The sequence below is a fragment of the Thalassophryne amazonica genome, chromosome 2 (genome assembly GCF_902500255.1).
Source record: "Thalassophryne amazonica chromosome 2, fThaAma1.1, whole genome shotgun sequence".
Lineage (NCBI taxonomy): Eukaryota > Metazoa > Chordata > Actinopteri > Batrachoidiformes > Batrachoididae > Thalassophryne > Thalassophryne amazonica.
In genome coordinates, this window is record NC_047104.1 from 36,874,815 (window position 1) to 36,900,757 (window position 25,943).

At 38.9% G+C, this 25,943-nt stretch overlaps 1 protein-coding gene across 3 annotated transcripts; it reads left to right on the forward strand.

Annotated features, from left to right (window-relative positions):
* The first annotated feature begins 809 nt into the window (after nt 1–809).
* zdhhc1 (zinc finger DHHC-type containing 1) lies at nt 810–13,496 on the forward strand. 3 transcript variants are annotated; one of them, XM_034185005.1, is made up of 11 exons: nt 810–1,130; nt 2,694–2,941; nt 3,468–3,643; nt 5,122–5,223; nt 5,398–5,522; nt 5,645–5,800; nt 8,883–9,001; nt 9,396–9,484; nt 9,648–9,744; nt 9,845–9,920; nt 12,057–13,496. In XM_034185005.1, the coding sequence occupies exons 2-11, from the start codon at nt 2,723–2,725 to the stop codon at nt 12,521–12,523; spliced, it is 1,626 nt and encodes a 541-aa protein (XP_034040896.1). In that variant the 5' UTR covers nt 810–1,130; nt 2,694–2,722; the 3' UTR covers nt 12,524–13,496. The 3 variants fall into 3 exon arrangements, with proteins under 3 accessions (XP_034040896.1, XP_034040889.1, XP_034040882.1); XM_034184998.1 differs by having other exon boundaries at nt 811–1,130; nt 2,710–2,941; nt 9,630–9,744; nt 12,057–13,494; XM_034184991.1 differs by having other exon boundaries at nt 811–1,130; nt 9,630–9,744; nt 12,057–13,492.
* Nucleotides 13,497–25,943: the final 12,447 nt, after the last annotated feature.

Consider the following 25,943-nt stretch of genomic DNA (forward strand, 5'->3'; position numbering starts at 1 on the left):
ATCATTTAAACTAAAATCCACGGTGCATAACACCCACCATCAAACATGACATACAAGTAAAAAAAAAAATTACCAATAGGTAATATTGCTTACTACTCTGTGTGTGCTGTTACATCAGATCCACAAGCTCATTCATCACAGATCTTGCCAGAGTTTCCAACTAGGAATTTCAACTTCAACAGTTGTTACATTGTGCTGTTCTGAGTTGGAGCTGGGGGGGCTTCTGAGTTCAGAGCACAATGGAAGAAAGCACAAGTGTGTGATGGAAATTAGGAGCAGGTGGTTAAATTTACACATAGCTTGAAATGTTGCATTTTTCAGTTTCTGTCATTTCTGAAGCTTTGACGCGGTGGCCACATTTTAACTATAAGAGTTTATATATGGACTAAGTGTAGTGATGAAACTAATTCTGCAATGCTGTAATTAACACATATAAAGAAGCCTGAGTGTACTCCATACACGTACTGGATGTGGGTTTTCATAGTATTATTACTATTATTGTTCTTATTTATTTATTTATGGCTAGTGGAATTTAAATTTGATTGTTGAATTTGTCAGAAATTGTTGCAGGATGTGATGACATAAAGCATAATGAGCTTTCTTAATAATCTGTTCAGTCTGTAAATCTCTGTGACATTTGGTTCAGTGATGTGGAACTGTAGCGGTAATTGCATCAATACCGCACATCTCTCTGACATTACTGAACGCAATTTATTTTACAGTACCATGGTCATGTGACCAACTAGCCCGAAGAGAGTGGCAACATGGCGACCGATGGGCGGTCTGTAATGCGCTGACCAATGCAAGCGGAGCAGCAGTGTTACCATGGACACGGCGTATGGGACACAAAGACGGTGGGGCGCAGGAGCTGAGCTAACGGGCTAATGGGCTAACGGGCTAACAATTTAACCGATTTCTCATGAAGCGTTAAACAAATTGCCAAGGGTTGATAGCTGTTAGCCGTGAGCTCAGTGGCAGCGGCTGATTCGGAGCCTAGAGGCGGGCTAACTGCTGAGAAAAATACGTTGTTGGCCGGCGTCCATGCTAACGATCCGTACTGGTGAGCTAGCAGGAGCGGGATGGATGTGAGCTAACGGCGGAGCGGCGGGATGACATGCAGGCATAGACAGGCGAGTGACAGCTGTCAATCACACAGCACCGACGGCCATCTACAGAAATGATTATTTATATTCGTCACCGGTCAGCTTTTGATTATGTTAAGTGTCAACCCCGAACACTTGATCAGAGTCAGAGTGATTATAAAAAGATTTATTAGTAATCACAGATTTATTACAACGGCCCAGACCAAACGAGGCAGTACAAAATTAAAGTTCCAAACTTTATGCCGCTAAGAAATTCAGATAATGTCATGGTCATTAGATTTTCCACAAATCTGACAAAATTTTCTTTGTGTTGATATTTAATTCTTATAAATGACTTTTGTTTGTGTTGGACATAGCATTACTGAGGGATTCCACAGAAAACACTATAATGACATAAGGAGGGTCTTGCTGTTTTGTTTTTACCCATAATGCAATGTATTGCTACACAACTGCAGTTGTGTTTCACTTCAGCAGCTGCACGTTTTCACGGCAGCATTAGTTGGCGCCACTTGGCTGTCCCCTTTTCGAAGGCTCCGTGGAAGGTGGACAATGTATGTGCAGCCTTGTTTCGCTCAAAAATAAAAGATACAACAGGTAGATTCTTGGTGTTGTTGTTTCCAGTTGTAATTAAAGAATGTTTTAATAAAGTATAAGTAAGTACTAAAAAATTATGACTAAACCAGGGGTTATGACCACTAAGCTCACATGTCACATACAATTGTCAAGGTTGCTACGCAACAGGGCAGGAAAGGTAATGGATACACTCCTTAGAAGTGTGCAGACCCTGAATTGGGACACAGACTGTGCATGCAATGCCAAATCATTGGAAGAATTCTGGTATGGCTCCGCTCTCTTTACTCCTTTTTTTCTTGATTATTTGAGCAAAAATGCTATTTATTGACAGTTTAAATTTGACTTGCTGACAGTCACCTAAGCGTTGGCAGTCTTAAGGTTTCCAAAGTCCTGAAAAACTGCACAATATTAGCATTGAAAATGTGAATCCATGTGCGGAGAAACAAACTGGAACTCTTCCAGTGGTTTCACATGCATGCTCTGTAGTGCCGCACCATTGCGTTCCAGGTAATGACAAAACACTGGAATGGAAACGAGAAACAGAATTTCCCACTTCCAACTAAGAAACATACATACAGTATACTGTAGATAGAGTGGGATTAAACTGTGATACAATATTAGTCTGCCCACCGTCTAATTTTGGCAAAGCCTATGACATCACCACGAGTTGTGTCATGTTGTCTTGTCAATGTAGTTTAGCCCACATATGCCAAAATCCTAAATCATTTCTTGATTAGGTCAATTTTGATCATATTGGTGATCTAAGATTGTGAAGCCATTGAAAGTTGTTTTTTTCCGCTTCTGTCTTTTGGCTTGAGGCCGACACATTAGAGCCGATATGGATCTACATATTGTTTTGTACAAGTTTGGCATCGGATGCTGTTCCTGATGTAACGCCATATTATATGGAGAAGGTGTACAGGTGGTCTTAAACCAGGAACTTTCTGTGCGCTGACCACTTTGAATCCGAAAAAAATAAGTGTTGTATTAGTGTTGAATTTTGATTTTTGTTTACAGTGTTTCATGTCCACAGAAGGAGGTCCTCTATGGATCTATGCGGCAGGAACCCAAACCGCACAGCGCCAGTCAGAGAGGCTGGAGCTTGTCAAGCAGACGTGCCACTTTGCTCTCGAACTAATGGATGGAGCTGGCCGCCACACCCATTCCAGCTGCTGGCCTGGTTACTCTATGTCTACTTCGCCATCACTGGCTTTGGCGTGTTCGTGCCCCTGCTGCCGGTTCATTGGATCCCAGCAGGATACATCGTATCCTTTACATTGTTGTTGTTGTTGCCAGAATGACCAAAATTAAATTTTTGCCAACCCATCCTTGGTGAGTTGACAAAAATTCATCATTGAATTGATTCACACATTCATTCATAGTATCCACTATGGAAGCACCTGTGTGTTAACGTGGTGCACGACCACATTAGCTACTGTTACATCAAACTTTGGAACCCGATAGTGCCATCTATAGATGATATTTCATCCTGCAATTAATATTTGACTTGCCTTCACCAGGTGTCCCTTGTTGTCGTACAGTTCTGGGGATCAGATTGTTTTGAGTGAAGGTATGACTCAGCAGGTAGTACCTGTAGTCATTAGCACAGTTGATTAAGAAATGCCACATCTTGCCTTGGTGTTCCTCAATTAATAAGAGGTCAAGTCATCTAGGGAATGACAGCAATGCATCACCTTTGGCTTTGTTTGAGGTTAATCAGTTATGTGACCAAAAGTAGCTGATATTAAACTTGTAACCAGTGTCAGTTTGCAGTCCTGACTTGTCCCTCAGTGTACAGGAGTTATGTTTGTCTGCCACCTGTGTGCTCACGTGATGGCGGTGTCCATCGATCCAGCCGACTACAATGTGCGAACCAAGAGCAGCAAAGGACCCGTGCCTGTGTTCGACCGCTCTAAACATGCTCACGTCATCGAGAATTGCCACTGCTACCTCTGCCAGGTGGATGTGTGAGTAATTCAGTCATGCTAAGCATCCAGTCCTCGGCCTAGTTGACCCTCCTCAAAAAGCCCTATGGGAGTCCAACCTCTTGCAGTTTTCCTTTTGAGTCTCCATTGGATTCTCATAGGACTCGAATCAGATTCTTAGAGGATAATTATAAAGAATTCAATATGCTCAGATCACTGTTTATTTATATAGCACCAAATCACAACAACAATAGGTTCAAGGTGTTTTGAAAGGGTAATGTCTAACTTTACCCACCCCCTGAACAAGCACTTTGGCAACATTGGTATGGAAAAACTCCCTTTACTAGGGGAGCTACGACCACTACCTTTGCACCCCCCCAGGACTAAACCAAACCAACTTTTTTAGGTTCCTTAGATGACCCAAAACACAATCAGGATGTTCCCAAAAATAAAAACTGGTCTCAAGCCAGTTATCCAAGATGGCGTCCAAGATGGCCGCCAAAATAGGGTTTTTCACTAAAAAACACCTTTAAACAACATATAAACAACTTAAATATCACAGAGATCCAATGATAAGGGTCTATTGGTGACCATTTTTGATGTCATTTTGAATCTTAAACCCATGAATGAATTTAGTTTAGGCACAAATGAGTTTTCTGTGACCTGCAATGGTCTTCCCATTGAATCTCTGTGTTTTGGGGTCATCTAAGGAAAAACCAACCTAAAAAAAAGTTGGTTTGGTGGAGTCCTGGCAGGGGGGGGGGTCACAGCTCCCCTAGTACTTTGGTGTTTTTTGATTGTACAAAGAAACCTCAAGTAGACCTGACTCAGATTGATTACCATCTGTTTACCCATTATCATTTCAGAAGAATGCATTGGAAACCTCACAGGAAATCCCCTGCCGGAATCCTATGACAACAGTAATGATTCCTCTAAAATTCAGATGACTTTTTTAGTCCCAGAAGGGCAATTCATTTATACAGTCAGCTCATCCATAATTGCAGAATAAGAATCCTACAAGAGTCCTACAGGAAAATTAACACACACACACACACACACACTAATCTTCAACCGCTTATTCCAATTAAGGGTCACGGGGCACTGGAGCCTATCCCAACAGTCATAGGGTGTGAAGGAAAACTAACGATCCTTTTGGAATCCTGTTAGAATCACATAACAACCAATTCCTGCAGAACATTTTGAATAGGGAGCCTCCGACATGTAATGCCACATATACAACTAACGTTTGGCACGTAACCCAACCAGAATTAACCTTTGATGGTGCATGGTGCAGAACTGTTCAATGTGCAGTGAGGAAAAACTGACCTTTGACACTTGACATTAACTGAAAACATGCCTATCACATGTAACATCAAAACAAAATTCAAATTTACAATGCAAAGTCAGGCAAAAAATGACGTTTAACAAATGTCCACTATAACCTGACAACACGCAAGATCAGATGTGGTTAACCTGTGACACTTAACACTGAAATTCCCATGCGCTCTCTACTGTTTCAGGGGCCCAAAGTCGAAGCACTGCAGTTCCTGTAACAAGTGTGTCGCCAACTTCGACCATCACTGCCGCTGGCTCAACAACTGTGTGGGAAGCAGGAACTACAAGTGAGTCCATCAATGTCTTCAAATGTTCCAGAGCTGCAGTGTTGGCTGCTGGGGCATGCGTGATACTCATTAGAGCTCAGCAATACTATGTGAATACAACAGTACTACATGTAATCAGCAGTAATGCATAGTACTAAGTCATACTGTCATACACAGTGGTATTGTATGTTGCAGGCTCTTCCTCCACAGTGTGGTTTCAGCCTTGTTGGGGGTCTGTCTTGTCCTTGTTGTGGCTTTCTACATCTTCATCGAGTTCTTTGTCAACCCGTCCAAACTCCGCAAAGACAAACACTTTCTTGGTAAATTCTGACCTTTAACCTCAAGTGTCCTTAGTTCTGTTCAGTGTCAGAAATGATCTGCATATTGTTAGCATTTAATTGCTATCAAACTGTGCTACACACTTATTGTTTGTGTCCTACAGGGAGGAACGAGACGAGTGTGTGGTTTCTATTCCTGCCAGTGGCTCCAGTCAGCACAGCGGCAGAAGTTATTCCGAGCCTTGCCGCAGTCACAATGGCTCTGGGTTTGCTGTCAGCCATTCTGCTGACTCACCTGTTGTGTTTTCACCTGTACCTCAGTGAGCATCACATTCCACTTTTACCAACACACAGTGGCATGGACAGGTTCAATTTAAGCCTGATTTATACTTCTCTTCTCCGTAGTCAGTTGCTGAAGGTTCTGGGTGGGAGGGATTGTCTTGGATGAGACGTCTTTTCAACATTGCGTTCAGGTCTGGGACAGTGCCTAAGAAGTGGCTAACTGGGGTGGTGGTCCCCATATTTAAAAAAGGGGACTAGAGAGTGTGTGCCAATTACAGGGCCTTCACACTACTCAGCCTCCCTGGTAAAGTCTATTCCAGCGTGCTGGAAAGGAGGGTTCAGCTGATAGTCAAACCTCTGATTGAAGAGGAACAATGTGGGGTTCCATCCTGGTCATGGAACAACCGACAAACTCTTCACTCTCTCAAGGATCCTGGAGGGTGCCTGGGAGTATGCCCATCCGGTCTACATGTGTTTTGTGGACTTGGAGAAGGTGTATGATCGGGTACCCCAGGAGGTACTGTGGGAGTTGCTGCGTGAGTATGGAGTGAGGGGGTCCCTTCTCAGGGCCATCCAATCTCTGTACTCACAAAACGAGAGCTGTGTTCGGGTGCTCGGCAGTAAGTTGGACTCCTTTCCGGCAGGTGTTGAGCTCCGCGGGGACTGCGCCTTGGCACCAATCCTGTTTGTGATATTCATGGACTGGATATCGAGGCGCAGTTGGAGAGGAGGGTTTGCAGTTTGGTGGGCTCAGGGTCTCATCACTGCTTTTTGCATATGATGTGGTCCTGTTGGCTTCATCACTCTGTGACCTCCAACACTCACTGGATCAGTTCACAGCCAAGTGTGAAGCACCTGGGATGAGGATCAGCACCTCTAAATCTGAGGCCATGGTTCTCAGCAGGAAACCGATGGATTGCCTACTCCTGGTAGGGAATGAGGTCTTGCCCCAAGTAAAGGAGTTCAAGTACCTCAGGGTCTTGTTCATGAGTGAGGAGACAATGGAGCTTGAGATTGGCTTGAGAATTGGCGCAGCAGGGGCAGTGTTGCATTCGCTCTGCCGTACTATTGTGACAAAAAGGGAGCTGAGCCAAAAGGTGAAGCTCTTGATCTACTGGTTGATTTTCGTTCCTACTCTTACCTATGGTCAAGAGGGTTGGGTCATGACCAAAATAACTACATCACGGGTACAAGCGGCCAAAATGGGCTTCCTCAGGAGGGTGGCTGGTGTCTCCCTTAGAGATAACGTGAGAAGCTTGGCCATGCGTGAGGAGCTTAGAGTAGAGCCACTGCTCCTTCGTGTTGAAAGGAGCCAGCTGAAGTGGTTTGGCCATCTGGTAAGGATGCCCCTTGGGTGCCTCCCTAGGAAGGTGTTCCAGGCACGTCCATCTGAGAGGAGACCCCGGGGAAGACCCAGGACTAGGTGGAGAGATTATATCTCCACAAATATGAACTTTACAACATGGCGTTGAAAACTACAAAGACACTCAAATTACCTGGAGTTCATGGAGGGAAATTGCACGTTAACGTTGGTTTGGAGGTTGATGATTGTATAAAGAAGTAGAGGTTGTTGTGGGATAAGTTATTCCAGGAAAAGGAAAATGACCAGGAACAGTGACGGTGCAGGCAGAAAGAAAGTCTTTGCCTTGTACTTCATGTCATGCCCCCTACTATTCCGGTGGTAAATTGTATTGTGACACCCACCACTGTGACGGAGAACTAAGAAAGGGTTGCGTCCATGTCAATGTTATTGCATAGCCACAAAGTTACGAAGTTGTAGAAGCATAAATGAAGCTTTAGCGTTTGGAAATTTGGAGTTCCTTAGACTCCATGAAAAAAAAACGTTTTGGTGTGCATATACCTTTCCTTCATGGTGGTACAGCTTATTATTATTATTCCACTTGCTTTATGAAATCATGATCAGTAGCATCATCACCAGTTTCTAACTATTAAGTTAGTCATTATCACAGTTGTTAGTTGGTGCAGTAATCTCTCAGGCTTTGCTGTGGATGTTATCTGCCTTTCGTAGAAGTGTGTCATCGTGTGTGGCAGATCAGAAGTGAAATAAGATGAGCAGTTCAAATTCAGTTTGGAAAAATGGAAATGGCAGCATGAGGTTGAATTCACAGACAAATACAAACATTGCTGAAAAATGTGGTTGTTTGAAGAAGATACAAGTTGGTATTTATGCTTCTTTTTTTGTGTGTGTGTGTTTCCCTTGAATTTCTTTTTGCCCTAAACCTTTAGGACATATGTGAAAATATTCAACAACATGGTTCACTAAAAATGCTGATAAGTGATTTATTTTATTATTATTAATATTAAGATTATTGTTCTTGTATGTAAAATAATATCTTCAAAAGTGCACCTTCGTGGGGGGGGGGGTCACTTTTGAGTCCGCACCTGTATTGTCTCTCTAAATAGGAGGAACAGCTGCCGTAACGACGAGGGTAAAGTCATTTGTTTTTTGAGGAAATAGCTGCCTGATTAGATAAGATCAGAAGCCAAGACAGAAACAGACTTGGTGCGCGTGATGACTTTAAGTGAATGAGACTAAAACTGGAGCTCTGCCTGTTCACTGTGTGCGTCAGCTACACAGCAACATGTGCTACACTTCACAGAAAAACCTCACAGGTGAACTCATGCATGTATTTCTGTTTTCTACCTGAGTTTGTCTCGGCATCTTAATCAAATGTGCACACGCACGTTACAGTGACCAATGAAAAGCTCCATGAGCAGAAACAAACAAATGTCACTCAACAATGAGGAAGTTGATGAATTATTTGTGCTGGCTTGGTCAAACATCATTCAAATATTTTTCTCCAAAATGTTGCTTCTGGCAATTCAGGCAAAGCTGAGTGTTGAGATGATGTGTATTGGTTTTGTTGCTAACTGACACATCTGAGTCCCAAGAATCCATCTTGTGTGTAAAACACATGTCCTATTTTGATTCCTTACATTTTTTTCTGTAGAGGGACGATGATAAATCCAACCTTGAATATACACCTGTGTGTGTGTGTGTGTGTGTGTGTGTGTGTGTGTGTGTGTGTGTGTGTGTGTGTGTGTGTGTGTGTGTGTGTGTGTGTGTGTGTGTGTGTGTGTGTGTGTGTGTGCACGCAGTGTGGAACCGGTTGAGCACCTACGAGTACATTGTGAGGCAGCGCCACCGTCAGGACAGCAGTGATGGCAAGAAAGGAGGATCAGTAAAGGAGACGGTGGCTTCTCCAGACTTCATCAAGGTAACGTACGACAGTGTGTGCCATCGTTTTTAATACGGCAGGCATACGCTGGCTAAATTGTCAAGGTGTGGGCCTTAACCTTTGTGACATCAGATCAATGTATCGGGGCGGGGCTTGGGAAATATTTTAACGTGATAGCAATGCACCAAAAGCTGCACCTGACAACACTTCATTTTGAGACACACCCACAGACACACAGATGAGTGTATGTACCCTGACTATTGTCGTCTCAGTGCCGGGTGGAAGATAGGGCCCCAAGTGTTGAATGCACAGAAGTTGTAAATGATGCACTTCTTGATTCTAATGTCTCATGGTCATTTACTACAGTATATCTGTTCCAGAAAAAAAGGATCAGTTTTTTCAACTGGATGTGGATGTTTTTGCTGTGTCTCAGGATGGAAACTACTCAGGCACGCTCGGCTACACCAACCCTGAGCTGGAGGTGGAGGAACCGACTGCCGTGGCTGCTCAGGGAGTAGCAGGGTAAAACCTTTTCATCTCAAACCTTGGGGCCCATTAACTTTGTCTTTCTATGTCTTTAAATTTGTGGGCCCTCTATTACCATCTCTCCAGTACCCCCAAAACAATTGGATCTGTGGATTGACACTGTTGTTCTGGTTTGTAACAGGGTTCTGGCAAATGGCAGATTGATGGGTGTTTCCAGTCCTGTTATGGAGGAGGCTGCTCCGGCCGCAGTTCCTGCGGTGCTAAAAACAACTGTGCACACCCAGCAACGTGCTCAGGTGCCCACATGCACACCACCACCAGCAGAGGGAGCTGATCTTTAGTTATTATGTCACAGTGAAGCTTTTAAACAGGATGATTGTTGCTGTGGTTTTACAGAAAAAGAGGAAGAAGAAGATCCATAAGGTACCTGCAGAGGAGACTGAGAAGCTTCCCCCTACTAATGATCTGCAAGGTACTAACAAAGTGTAAACAGCATTAACCAATCAGCAGCAGTGCAGTCCAGTTTATCAGAGACAATGTAATATGCCAAGTAACAAACTCAGAGAGGTTCAGCAGTTTGGTGTCATCTTTGCTGAACTTTTCCTTTTTATCTCTTTCATTGTGAGATGGTTATTTCTTTGATCTATTCTCAGACTTTGTTAAATTGCCAACTTACGATCATGATTATTGTTCCTCATCATTAATCTTTGATTGCTGAACTTTGGTCCTGATCACTGAAAATTTCATGATGATCACAGAGCTTTGATCCTGATCCCTGGCATTTGTTGATGACCACAGAGCTTTGTTCCTTATCGCTGGCCTTTGATGATGATGACAGAGATTTGATTGTGATCACTGACCTTTGATGATGATGACAGAGCTTTGATCCCAGTAACTGCCATTTGATGATGATCAGAGTTTTAATCCTGATCACTGACCTTTGGTAATGTTCACAGAACTTTGATCCTGATCAAATCAAATCAATTTTATTTATATAGCGCCAAATCACAACAAACAGTTGCCCCAAGGCGCTTTATATTGTAAGGCAAGGCCATACAGTAATTACGGAAAAACTCCAACGGTCAAAACGACCCCCTGTGAGCAAGCACTTGGCGACAGTGGGAAGGAAAAACTCCCTTTTAACAGGAAGAAACCTCCAGCAGAACCAGGCTCAGGGAGGGGCAGTCTTCTGCTGGGACTGGTTGGGGCTGAGGGAGAGAACCAGGAAAAAGACATGCTGTGGAAGAGAGCAGAGATCAATCACTAATGATTAAATGCAGAGTGGTGCATACAGAGCAAAAAGAGAAAGAAACACTCAGTGCATCATGGGAACCCCCCAACAGTCTAAGTCTATAGCAGCATAACTAAGGGATGGTTCAGGGTCACCTGATCCAGCCCTAACTGTAAGCTTTAGCAAAAAGGAAAGTTTTAAGCCTAATCTTAAAAGTAGAGAGGGTGTCTGTCTCCCTGATCCGAATTGGGAGCTGGTTCCACAGGAGAGGAGCCTGAAAGCTGAAGGCTCTGCCTCCCATTCTACTCTTACAAACCCTAGGAACTACAAGTAAGCCCGCAGTCTGAGAGCGAAGCACTCTATTGGGGTGATATGGTACTATGAGGTCCCTAAGATAAGATGGGACCTGATTATTCAAAACCTTATAAGTAAGAAGAAGAATTTTAAATTGTATTCTAGAATTAACAGGAAGCCAATGAAGAGAGGCCAATATGGGTGAAATATGCTCTCTCCTTCTAGTCCCCGTCAGTACTCTAGCTGCAGCATTTTGAATTAACTGAAGGCTTTTCAGGGAACTTTTAGGACTTTTAGGAAATAAATGCATGAATTAGTTTTTCAGCATCACTCTGAGACAAGACCTTTCTAATTTTAGAGATATTGCGCAAATGCAAAAAAGCAGTCCTACATATTTGCTTAATATGTGCATTGAAGGACATATCCTGATCAAAAATGACTCCAAGATTTCTCACAGTATTACTAGAGGTCTTTGTTTATATATAAACAAAGAAAAGCAGTTTTGAAGAGACCAGCCACTGACGTCATGGTGCAGCTCTACTCTGATTGGCTGTCATCCCTCACCACTCAAAAACAAAGCGGAACAGATTCAAACAGAATGTGACTATTTAATGTCTTAAAATATGTCAAAGTTAGATATATTTGAACTTGTCCAAGGTCTGTGTCCCAAGAATGTTCCCTGCAATCTCACATGATCAAAGAAGATAGCAGGATAGTAAAATACAAGATCAAATGATCAATAAAACAATTTAAGACAACCAGTTGGAAACAGTGTGGGTGCTCAGAGTTAAAGTCTTAACTTTAAGTTTAATTTGTCTTTTTTTCAGAACCAGAATATTCAGTCTTTGAATCATGTTTTTTTTTTTTTTTTTTTTTTTTGGTCACTTTATCTTGTTTTGTGAATGCAGAGCTTTGATCCTGATCACTGGCCTTCAGTGATGTTCACAGAACTTTGATCCTAATTACTGACCTTTAATCCTCATCACTCATCTTTAATACCGAAATGTGATCTTTGATGCTGACCCCTGACCTTTAGTTTTTTTCAAAAAAAAAAAATTATTAATATCTGCCATCTTCCAACAGAGCCCGCCACTGTGTCCACCATGTCCTTGGGCCAGTGGCTTCCTTTCCCAGCATTCCCGCTGAGGGCCTCTCTGCCCCCTCTGGCCCCCACCACGGGATCCATCCAGGCTGCAGCACCTCCTGATGAATACCACTCAGACTCGGCAGAGTCTCTGGAGGAGATCCCTGTGGCATTGGCCAAGTTGGGTTCTTCATCCTCTGCTGCCATGACTTCACAGAGGGTTATTTCATCAGTCCCCCTGCCATCACCCCAGCCCAGTACTAAGAGGAGGGCACCCTCCCGTGGCATTAAGAGCGTTGCTGAGCTGAGGTTTGAGATGGCCTCCACCCAGCCGCCGACAGTGTTTGTCAGTCGTGCAAGTGGCGAGGCAGCAGAGCCGAAGGATAATGGCCTCAGCCTCGCCAGGAGGGGTCCCAGATCCCGGGCGTTGCTGGTCTCAGATGTAACATCCAGGATGGAACAATAATTGAAGCAGTCTGTACTACAACAGTCCTCACCGGTACTCTGTGTAGCCTTGCAGTTTTTCCATCAGTGTGACTCTTTCTTGGTACTGACTGACAGCGTTTCAGTTTCTGATGACAAAGGTAAAATCCTGCACACAGTCTTCCTAAATGAAGGCCTTTCTTTTATAAAACTAAGAGGTGAACTTAAACCTGCAAAAAGACTCCGTGTGGGCTTGACGTGTTTTTCTCACTGTAGCGTTCTCGTGTCACTCTGTTGTGTCTGTGCTGTCTGGTTCGTCTTCTGCAAGTAGAATAAGGAAACTCATATGCTTTTCTTCAAACCACCACCACGGTAGCCCAAATCCCGAGGAGAAGAGTCGTATATCAGAAAGTCTGTAGTCCTGAACCGATGACTCAACAAAGAGTCACTGAAAATAACTGACAGTACTCAGCGACCTCATGCTCGTGTCATTCATTCCTCAGTGTGTTGTTGGCGTATGCTGGTGGAGCCCGTGTTGGCGGGTATGGGCCCGGTTTCTTCAAATATTGATGCTTACAGACTGTGGGATGTGCAATGCTGTATACGTCAAAAAGTAATCTTTGTAGTCCACTTGTGGCAGAAGATAAAATATGGTTAAAAGTGAGTCTAAAATCTGATCAATACTCCATTTTACCACACTTTCAGAAATTACACAGAAAGTTGAGGTTGACGACAAAAGATTTGAGAGGAAACAGAGTGCTTTTTAAAAGAACCACCACTTTAAGAGGACTAAAATCTGTTTTACCAACTTATTGATGTGAATTTTTGCGTGCTGCCTTTAAAATATTACCAATGTATTGAGGAATTCACTTTAAAAATATAATTAGTGTTAAATTAAATTGGGAAAAAATAAGATGCAATTGATTAAGTGGAATTGACATTTCTGCCATTTTTACTTTGTCACAGTGATAGGTATACAACCTCAAATCAGAAAAAGGGGACGTATGGCAAATGTAAATTAAAAATAAAACAATCACAGTGATTCTTAAGGCACTTTGACATTTGCACAAATTTGATCCCCACTGGCACACAATCGCATGCAAATGAGTAAACTCATCATAAACTGTTGTAAACTGTGTGAATTGTGCGCGGCTGTCTGCAGTGTGCAAAATTTTTTTAAAATATTCAAAATTTCTGGCAGGTAGAAATTTCGTGCCATTTGCATGGATTAGTCGTGAACATTGCACAACATATTTGCAAACAATGCATGTCATTGTGCGCAGTGCATCTAAACATGAAATTGTGATAATGAAATTAGATTATGAAGAGATGTTACATCTTTCATAAACATAACTTTACAGATACATTATCTAACTCATAAGATGGAATGAAAATGCAGCGGTTTTACCAATCCATTATAATATACTGTATACTATATTATAAATAATTACCTTTGAGACAAGATTACAAACGTGTTCTCCACCGCACGACGAGCACGAGACAACCTGTTCTTTGTGATTTTGGGAGCAATGAGAGAATAGTTTCATCAGCCATGTTCTGAGAGCAAACGCGTCATCAGCTACAAATAATATGGCACAGGCTTTATTTTATACAGCGTGGCGTCAAGCTGGACAGAGCGGGATGTATTGGCACAACAAATTGTGCAGCAGTACGGAGATCAAATTCATGCAGGTGTCAAGGCGGCTTTACATTGACTTCTATGTCATTGAAGACAGTATGTACCCAAGATATTTCATGTTTTATGTTTATGTTGGTAATATTCATCCATTCCTGCATTACAGGCATGCAACACATTTCATAAAATGTTGGGACAGGGTCAATTTATGACTTGTAAAGGGGTGTGTGTGTGTGTGTGTGTGTGTGTGTGTGTGTGTGTGTGTGTGTGTGTGTGTGTGTGTATATATATATATATATATATATATATATGCACAGTAGTATTCAGAATAATAGTAGTGCTATGTGACTAAAAAGATTAATCCAGGTTTTGAGTATATTTCTTATTGTTACATGGGAAACAAGGTACCAGTAGATTCAGTAGATTCTCACAAATCCAACAAGACCAAGCATTCATGATATGCACACTCTTAAGGCTATGAAATTGGGCTATTAGTAAAAAAAAAATAGAAAAGGGGGTGTTCACAATAATAGTAGTGTGGCATTCAGTCAGTGAGTTCGTCGGTTTTGTGGAACAAACAGGTGTGAATCAGGTGTCCCCTATTTAAGGATGAAGCCAGCACCTGTTGAACATGCTTTTCTCTTTGAAAGCCTGAGGAAAATGGGACATTCAAGACATTGTTCAGAAGAACAGCGTGGTTTGATTAAAAAGTTGATTGGAGAGGGGAAAACCTATACGCAGGTGCAAAAAATTATAGGCTGTTCATCTACAATGATCTCCAATGGTTTAAAATGGACAAAAAAAAAACAGAGACGTGTGGAAGAAAATGAAAAACAACCATCAAAATGGATAGAAGAATAACCAGAATGGCAAAGGCTCACCCATTGATCAGCTCCAGGATGATCAAAGACAGTCTGGAGTTACCTGTAAGTGCTGTGACAGTTAGAAGATGCCTGTGTGAAGCTAATTTATTTGCAAGAATCCCCCGCAAAGTACCTCTGTTAAATAAAAGACGTGCAGAAGAGGTTACAATTTGCCAAAGAACACATCAACTGGCCTAAAGAGAAATGGAGGAATATTTTGTGGACTGATGACAATAAAATTGTTCTTTTTGGGTCCAAGGGCCACAGACAGTTTGTGAGACAACCCCCAAACTCTGAATTCAAACCACAGTTCACAGTGAAGACAGTGAAGCATGGTGGTGCAAGCATCATGATATGGGCATGTTTCTCCTACTATGGTGTTGGGTCTATATATCGCATACCAGGTATCATGGATCAGTTTGGATATGTCAAAATACTTGAAGAGGTCATGTTGCCTTATGCTGAAGAGGACATGCCCTTGAAATGGGTGTTTCAACAAGACAATGACCCCAAGCACCCTAGTAAAGGAGCAAAATCTTGGTTCCAAACCAACAAAATTAATGTTTTGGAGTGGCCTGCCCAATCCCCGGACCTAAATCCAATTGAAAACTTGTGGGGTGACATCAAAAAAGCTGTTTCTGAAGCAAAACCAAGAAATGTGAATGAATTGTCCCTTACCAAAAAGTAGTATACGCAAGTATGTTTCAAGTATACTTCAAGTTTACTTTTAATATACTTATCAGTACTATTTTTTGGTAAGGGTTGGAATGTTGTTAAAGAATCTTGGAGTGGAATAACAGCTGAAAGGTGCCACAAGTTGGTTGACTCCATGCCTCGCAGATGTGAAGAAATCATGAAAAACTGTGGTTATACAACTAAATACTAGTTTAGTGATTCACAGGATTGCTAAAAAAGCAATTTGAACATAATAGTTTTGAGTTTGTAGCGTCAACAGCAGATGCTACTATTATTGTGAACACCCCCTTTTCTACTTTTTTACTAATAGCCCAATTTCATAGCCTTAAGAGTGTGTATATCATGAATGCTTGGTCTTGTTGGATTTGTGAGAATCTACTGAATCTACTGGTACCTTGTTTCCCATGTAACAATACGAAATATACTCAAAACCTGGATTAATCCTTTTAGTCACATAGCACTACTATTATTCTGAACACTACTGTGTATATATATGTATGTATGTATGTATGTGTATATATATATATATATATATATATATGAAATTATCAAATTATGATATTTCAAATAGGTGATTGTAATCATGATTTGGTGCAAAAGCAGTGTCCATGAAAGGCTGAGGTCTTTGAGGAACAAGGATGAGCAGAGGATCCCCAGTTTGTTACCATGTGAGAAAATTATTGAAATGTTTCAAAACAATGTTCCTCAATGGAAAATTTGATGGATTTTTATACCTTTTGAGCTACAGTGCAAAATATCAAATGATTCAAGGACTCTGGAGGGATTTCAGTGCAGAAAGGGCAAGGGCGCAAGTCTAAGGTTAACTCCTGTGAGCTCTCATCCCTCAGTGCATCAAGAACCTCCCTTCATCAATTGCTGATATAGCCACATGAGCAAAGGATTACTTTGGGAAACACTTGTCAAACACTACAATATGGATTTACATTCATAAATGCCACTAAAAAAATTTACTGTGCAAAAAAGAAGTGTTACGTTAACTTTATCCAGAAGTGGTGTCAGTATCTGTGATCTGAGGCATCTGAGTTTGACCATCACACAGTGCAAGTGTATATTGTTCTTTGTTGTTTTTTATACCGTCCCAATATTTTCTGATTTGTGGTTGTATAAGAAATCTTGGGAAATGGGAAATGTATAAAAAGCACATTGAAAAAGACACTTTTTTTGCTGGACTCATGCGTATTTTGTGACATTTTATTTTTAAAGGGGTGGAGTAGTATGTAAATACAGCAGATGTGTTACATGGGGGGGACACTTTGACCATATGTATCGTGTCCCAAAATCTATTGTAAGCACCAGTGTGACCTGTATGGTGGCCCTTGAAAGGGAAAAAAGAGTCTGACTCCTGATAGAGACGTTCCAAACAATAAATTTGTCTTTGCTTTATTTTGAGCGTATGTGAAGACCTCTGCCCCAGAAGAGTTTTGTGAAGACCACCCCGGTGTTTGGTCACATTCAACATTCAGGTAGCAGAAATATGATTATGAATGGCCACTTCTTAATTTTACCATCACCCAGCATTGCCTAACATTAGAGCGCTTTTCTATTTGAGATCAGGATTGTCAAGAACATCCTGTGCATTTCAAAGCATGTCATCCATCAAGACACAATATCAGACTGTTATACTATTCCAACTAAAGATAGAAAAAATAAACTATCTAACATTGTTATACGATTTACAAGCAGAAAATATAAAAATGAGTTATTAAGACAGGCAAAGAATTTGAATGGAACGAGTGTCTATATAAATGAGCATCTAACAAAAAAAAATGCAGATATTGCTAGGGAAGCAAGACTACTAAGAAAACAGAAACATATTGTTGCTACATGGGTCTGGAATTGTAGGGTGTGGATTAGAGTGAAAGAAGGAACAAACGGTATACAAATCAAAAACATGGAGGACCTTACGAAATACAGACCTGAATAGACAATCAAATATAACATCTGTTGGTAATTGGACCAACAAAAAATCAGATCAAACATGGAAACAGAGGATAAAATATATGACATAGACACTAATATTGATGAAAGTATATTTGACTTAAAAACGATTGGTTGTGAGTATTATACAGTAGAACAGCTGAATAGTGAAAAAATTGCAGAAGATACCCTGTCACTCATACATATAAACAGTCGAAGCTTGTATTGTAAAATGTCACAAATAAAAGATTATTTAAATCAGTTTAAAAATAGATTTAGTATTGTTGCAATCACTGAATCTTGGCTTAAAGATGATCTCATGGATGAAGTTCAAATGGAGGGATATGAGCTGTATTTTGTAAACAGAAGATATAAAAAAGGCGGTGGTATTGCTCTGTATACAAAAACAGATCTGATGTGTACAATTGTTGAAGAAATGACAATTATGAATGATGTCATAAGTTCAAATGGAGGGATATGAGCTGTATTTTGTAAACAGAAGATATAAAAAAGGCGGTGGTATTGCTCTGTATACAAAAACAGATCTGATGTGTACAATTGTTGAAGAAATGACAATTATGAATGATGTCATAGAAATTGTAACAGTGGAACTTGTACATGAAACATCTAAGAATATTTTAATCAGTTGTGTATACAGAGCACCAGATTCTTGTGTTGTGAAATTTACAGATAAAATAATTGAATTATTCCATCAAATTAAAAACAAAACGCTTTTTATGTGTGGGGACTTTAATATTAACATAGAAAGCTCCAGCTGCCAAAGATTAAGTGATTTTGTGAATTCAATGTATAGTTTGGGGTTATTCCCCTTGATAACAAAACCAACCAGAATTACATCGCAAAGTGCAACGGTAATTGATAATATATTTACAAACAGAACAGATGAAATTATCAAGAATGGGATCTTCATGACAGATATTAGCGACCATTTACCAATTTTTTCAATATTTAAATCTAAAAATAGGTACAACAAAAAAACTGATATAAACTTTAAAAGAGATAAGTCAGTAAAAGCCTTAGAGGCATTAAAATATGACCTTAAAAATCAAAACTGGGAAGAAGTTTATGTCAGTGATGTTAATGTAGCATATAACTCATTTATGAAAATTTTGATGAAATCATACAATAAAAATTGTAAATTAATTGAAATTAGTAAGAAAAGAGTAAATAAACCATGGCTGACAAAGGGAATAAAAAATGCTTGTGCAAAGAAAAACTGTTTATACAGGTGCTTTTTAAAATTGCAAACAAAGGAATCAGAACATAAATACAAAAAATATAAAAATAAACTATTAACAATAATTAGGAAACAAAAAAAAAGATTATTACAGTGAAAAACTAAATAAGAGTAAAGATAATATGAGGGTAACATGGGGAATTATAAAAAGTGTGATTGATAGTGATGGAACGAAAGAAACTATTCCAAATTACTTTAAGGAAAATAAAGAGATATATGATATAAAAGAAGTTGCAAATGGGTTTAATGATTATTTTTCAAATGTAGGGTCAAGTCTGGTGGGAAATAAACCAATAATAGAAGATAAATTATGTACATTGGTAAATACGGTCAATAGTATTTTCCTGGACAATGTGGAAAAAGATGAAATAAGAAATATTGTAAAAAAAAAACTGTAAGCAAAAGATCAACTGACCATGAAGATTTAGACATGGTGACTGTAAAAAGTATAATAGAAATTGTTATTGAACCATTTACTTATATTTGTAATCTGTCTCTGTCAACTGGGGGTTTTCCAGATGAAATGAAAATTGCTAAGTTAGTCCCATTATATAAAAATGGAGACAAACATAATTTTTCTAATTACAGGCCAGTATCATTGCTTCCACAGTTTTCTAAAATTATGGAAAAAAAATTTGTAACAAGATTGGATAAATTTATTGAGAAACATCATATTTTAAATAATGCTCAGTATGGATTCAGAACAAAACATTCGACAGCTATGGCAATTATGGAACTAATAGAGAAAATATCAACAACAATAGATAATAAGGATTATTTTGTAAGTATTTTTATTGACCTGAAAAAGGCTTTTGATGTTATAGACCACTCAAGATTGCTCCACAACTTACAACAATATGGAATAAGAGGTGTTGCACATCAGTGGGTAAAAAGCTACTTAGAAAATAGAAAACAGTTTGTTCAGATAAATAATACCAAATCAGAATTGTGTAACATTATTTATGGAGTACCACAAGGATCGGTACTTGGACCCAAACTGTTTATTTTGTATATCAATGATTTTGTGAATGTATCCAATGTGCTTGGCAGCATTTTATTTGCTGATGATACAACGCTGTTTTACTCTGGATCAGATATACAGGAAGTAGCACAAGTGATAAATACAGAGTTGGAAAAAGTTAAACATTGGTTTGATATAAACAGATTGTCACTAAATATTAATAAGACAAATTTCATATTGTTTAATGATAGAGCGAAAAAAAATAATGTGTCATTACAAATAGATGGAATGGATATACAAAGGGTAAAAGAAATGAAATTTTTAGGAGTCATGATTGATGAAGATCTTACATGGAAGTCACACATAAATTACATAAAAGGAAAAATAGCGAAAGCCATTGCTGTTTTGCATAAAGTAAAATATTCATTAAATAGTTATGGTTTATTAACATTGTACAATTCATTGATTGTCCCATATTTAACTTACTGTGTAGAAATCTGGGGATCAACATATACAACCTATATACAACCTTTATTTATTTTGCAGAAAAGAGCTTTAAAAGTGATTAGTAACAGTGGTTTTAGAGATCCATCTAATCCATTGTTTATTAAGTATAGGGTACTTAAATTTCATGATTTAGTCAATTTGAAAATATTACAAACGATGTACCAAGTTAATAAAAATACTTTACCAACAAACATTCAAAATATGTTTGAAAAAAGAGTAAGTAGTTATAAATTGAAAGGAATAGAAGTCTTTAAAAAACCAAGATTTAGAACCAAAGTAAAGGAAAGGAGTATTGCAGTAAATGGTGTCAAATTATGGAACAATCTTAATAAAGAAATTAAAGAATTAAGGTCGCTTAAATTATTTAAAAAACATATTAAATTAGATGTATTAAGTATGAAACTATGAAGTAAGTCAGTGGGCTGCAAGAAAGTCAAAAAAAAAAAGTAAACTTAATAATGTTTGGAGTGTCTTAAGTTTAAATGTAACCTATCAGTGATGTAATCTATTAATTAATGGTCATAATTATGAAATAGGTCAGTGGTATGTGACAAGTTAAAGAAATGCAATCTGTTAAATAATGTTGACTATGATGCTGTATATTGAAAGATTGTATTGTTAAAAGGGGCAGAAATCATAAGACTTGTTCTTCTTTCTGCTCCTTTTCATTCTGGTATTGTGGTGCTTTTGTTTTTTGCTTTTCTGTTTTTCTTTTAAATGAATGAAATAAATATTAAAAACTCAAAAAGCATTCTGTGACCTTTAAGAGTCAAGAAAATCCTTAAAAAAAAATGGACCACATGGCCAGAATGTCGCAGCTGATGTTCGCACAGTGTAAGTGATATTTTCTCATCTGAGTTGATCTAAGTAACCATTATTGCATCAGTACTCAAGGATCCTTCAAAGAGACCAAGTACATCTCCTTGTCACTGGGGATGCCCTAATCTGATTGGAATTGGATTTATTAAGCACTCATTATGAAGCATATTTATATTTCAAATATACACCAAGTCTATTTCTAATGGACAGCACATGTGATATGCTCTTCGACATGAAATAAAAAAAATTTCTTGGCATCTTGTCTCATCAGTGTTTTCCTGCTAACAAGCACTGTATAGACCTGTAGTTAGAGGGGTATGAGGGGCTGGAAGAGCGCCCCCCCCCCCCCCCAAATTTGGGCAAAAGCCCATTTTTGAGGAAGGATGTATTTTTAACAACAAAAACGGCCACCAATCTTTGATCCATGTTGTTCAGTCATGAGTGTTCTAGTTTTTATGATGACAACACTGACCTGGTAGGAGCTATGTTAAAAAAAATCACTTAGTGTTTGGATTGAAGGTAGTATTTTTATTATTATGATTTGTTTTTGTTTCCTCAATGCATTGAAGAGCTATTCAGTTGTCAGGTGTAAGAAGGTGCAATCCATGGGAAATATGCTTCGATTGGCTTGGCCAGTAGCAGGGGAACATTTGGGGGGAAACTGAATTCATCACTGGTCAGCCAACTTATCAGAAGAAACAACAAAAACAGACTGATGTTATTATTTGGGAAGGTGAGGGTTAAGTGGTTAAAGCGGTGTGCCTGAGACCAGAGGGTCTTTAGTTCAAATCCCCATCAGATTGGAAAATCAATTAAGAGCTCTTGGGCAATTTAGTCCTTAAATTCTTCATGTTGTGCAGTTGGGTGCCTTGCATTGTAGCACCCTGACATTGGTGTGAATGTGATGCATGTTGACCCCTAAAATGTGAATCTGATGCAAATGGTTAAATAGCTGCAAACTTACCAAAAATGTACACAGACCATAATAATCCTGCTACAAACCATGATATCCCACAACACGTGAAGGCAGGTCTCACAAAATATAAGTCGCAAAATGTGAATATATCATTCATAAAATATTTTTTCTTTCAGTTGAAGTAGTTTTCTTGATTGCAAACCCTATCTCCACAAAAATGTCACTACCAAAAGATTTGTGTCAAAGTAATCTTAATTTTCATGAGCTGTACATGCATATTTACAATTTGGGTTATGTTCTATTAACTGCACATATCACCGATCATTAGCTGTACATTCATATTAGCTGTACACTGCTGTCTACAGTTATTATTGTACAACCCCTGGCAAAAATTATGGAAGCACCGGCCTTGGAGGATGTTTATTCAGTTGTTTAATTTTGTAGAAAAAAGCAGATCACAGACATGACACAAAACTAAAGTCATTTCAAATGGCAACTTTCTGGCTTTAAGAAACACTATAAGAAATTAGGGAAAAAAAATTGTGGCAGTCAGTAACGGTTACTTTTTTAGACCAAGCAGAGGGAAAAAAAATATGGACTCACTCAATTCTGAGGAATAAATTATGGAATCACCCTGTAAATTTTCATCCCCAAAACTAACACCTGCATCAAATCAGATCTGCTCGTTAGTCTGCATCTAAAAAGGAGTGATCACACCTTGGAGAGCTGTTGCACCAAGTGGACTGACATGAATCATGGCTCCAACACGAGAGATGTCAATTGAAACAAAGGAAAGGATTATCAAACTCTTAAAAGAGGGTAAATCATCACGCAATGTTGCAAAAGATGTTGGTTGTTCACAGTCAGCTGTGTCTAAACTCTGGACCAAATACAAACAACATGGGAAGGTTGTTAAAGGCAAATATACTGGTAGACCAAGGAAGACATCAAAGCGTCAAGACAGAAAGCTTAAAGCAATATGTCTCAAAAATTGAAAATGCACAACAAAACAAATGAGGAACGAATGGGAGGAAACTGGAGTCAATGTCTGTGACCGAACTGTAAGAAACCGCCTAAAGGAAATGGGATTTACATACAGAAAAGCTAAACAAAAGCCATCATTAACACCTAAACAGAAAAAAACAAGGTTACAATGGGCTAAGGAAAAGCAATCGTGGACTGTGGATGACTGGATGAAAGTCATATTCAGTGATGAATCTCGAATCTGCATTGGGAAAGGTGATGATGCTGGAACTTTTGTTTGGTGCCGTTCCAGTGAGATTTGTAAAGATGACTGCCTGAAGAAAACATGTAAATTTCCACAGTCATTGATGATATGGGGCTGCATGTCAGGTAAAGGCACTGGGGAGATGGCTGTCATTACATCATCAATAAATGCACAAGTTTATGTTGATATTTTGGACACTTTTCTTATCTCATCAATTGAAAGGATGTTTGGGGATGATGAAATCATTTTTCAAGATGATAATGCATCTTACCATAGAGCAAAAACTGTGAAAACATTCCTTGCAAAAAGACACATAGGGTCAATGTCATGGCCTGCAAATAGTCCGGATCTTAATCCAATTGAAAATCTTTGGTGGAAGTTGAAGAAAATGGTCCTTGACAAGGCTCCAACCTGCAAAGCTGATCTGGCAACAGCAATCAGAGAAAGTTGGAGCCAGATTGATGAAGAGTACTGTTTGTCACTCATTAAGTCCATGCCTCAGAGACTGCAAGCTGTTATAAAAGCCAGAGGTGGTGCAACAAAATACTAGTGATGTGTTGGAGCGTTCTTTTGTTTTTCATGATTCCATAATTTTTTCCTCAGAATTGAGTGATTCCATATTTTTTTCCCTCTGCTTGGTCTAAAAAAGTAACCGTTACTGACTGCCACAATTTTTTTTCCTGATTTCTTATAGTGTTTCTTAAAGCCAGAAAGTTGCCATTTGAACTGACTTTAGTTTTGTGTCATGTCTGTGATCTGCTTTTTTTCTACAAAATTAAACAACTGAATGAACATCCTCCGAGGCCGGTGATTCCATAATTTTTGCCAGGGGTTGTATGTATATTTTTAAATGTTTTGTGAAAAAAATGGCATACATTTGCAAAATCTAAGAATTTTCTCTCATCATACCATTTATATAACACCATATTCATATTTCTCAATGTATTGGTGGGCTTAAATTCACTACGTGATATATCATTCCAAGCAACAGCTGCACAAAATATTATTACTTTTTATATAAATTATAATTATTTATGTTGAAACGTGCATTGCATTTGTTTAATGTGAATTTTATATTCTTTAAAAATTAACAATGTTTTGAAGGAACTAAAACATTCATCCAATGAATAGTTATAAATAGTTAAATCTACCATAAAAGTCCAGCTTGGGCTTTGAAAGAATTCACCATTAATACGTTTTAGCAGAAATGCATTATTGTGTATTTTACATTCTTGGGTAATAGGCTAAAGTGTGCATCTTTATTTTACAGTCAAATAGAAAAAAAAAAATTCTAGTCTGATTATTGACTGAACATCTTCAGCAAATGTCAATTATTACATGACAGCTCAATATAATGCCTCAAACCGTTGCTATGATTATGTATTTAAATAATATAACTGTCCATTTGGTTTTTAATTGAACACTAGGTACAGCCAAAAGGCCTATGGATTCTTACAGACTCAGCTAATGTATGTTGTAGAAAAAAAAAGAAATCACACTCACAACATTACATGTTCACCTATATAATTATTATTTATGTTATTATCATCATCACTATCATCTGACCCTGGTGGTCGCTGGGGCTGTGGGAGAGAAAGCTGGGAATCTGGAGGGGGGTGAATCAGCTTAGTTGTAAGTGACGGTGCGTTGTGATGGGACACAAAGTGTGGCTTTTACCCTGAAGTGTTCCTGGAGGAATGCAAAATGTACAACTACAGGTCATGAGTATGTGCGTACGTGCGAAGCGTAAGACAAATCGTGAAGAAATTCACATTTTGCTTCATGAGATATTTTTTCAGTATTCACGTTTTGTAATTCACAGTTTGTGGGTAATTCACAATCTGCAGAAGAGTCATGTTTTCTCGGTCAACAAGCATCACTGTAAAGAGCTATATAAATGCAATCCATTTACTTCATTATTATTTTACCATTATACTGAACATTAAACTTGAATAAAACAGCAGAACACAAACCAAATGTAATCACTTGCCTAGATTTTTTTTGTAATGTTAATGACCTCAAAAATAAGGTACTGACATATCTTTTGCTTACAAATATCTTTTGATTATAGGTAAATAAAATTATTCAAACGAACACTTAAGTACAAAATCTTAACATTCAAACAATCAAATATCACAGATTTAATATGAGTGCACTTTCCTACTGAAGACAGGACTAACAAACAGGACAATTCAGAATTGATCCAACAAAATTTCTAATTTAAGAGCAACTTGCTCTAAGATGACGAAATAGTGTACTTTCTTTACACACTGAAAAAAATGTTTTTATTACAGCAAGTAAATATTAATTTTACAAGCCAGGCAGCTCTTTATTTTCTGACTTTGGGAAGATCTGTTTTTGGTCTGATTTGACATTGTCTTAAGAACTGATCAGTAATACAGTGCATCAGGAACATATTTACCGCGCTTCATTTTCAGCATGACAATGACCCTAAGCACACAGCCAAGATATCAAAGGAGTGGCTTAGGGACAACTCTGTGAATGTCCTTGAGTGTCCCAGCCAGAGCCTAGACCTGAATCTGACTGAACATCTCTGGAGAGATCTGAAAATGACTGTGCACTGACGCTCCCCATCCATTGAGCAAAATGTGTGAATACTTACGTACACGTGATTTCTTAT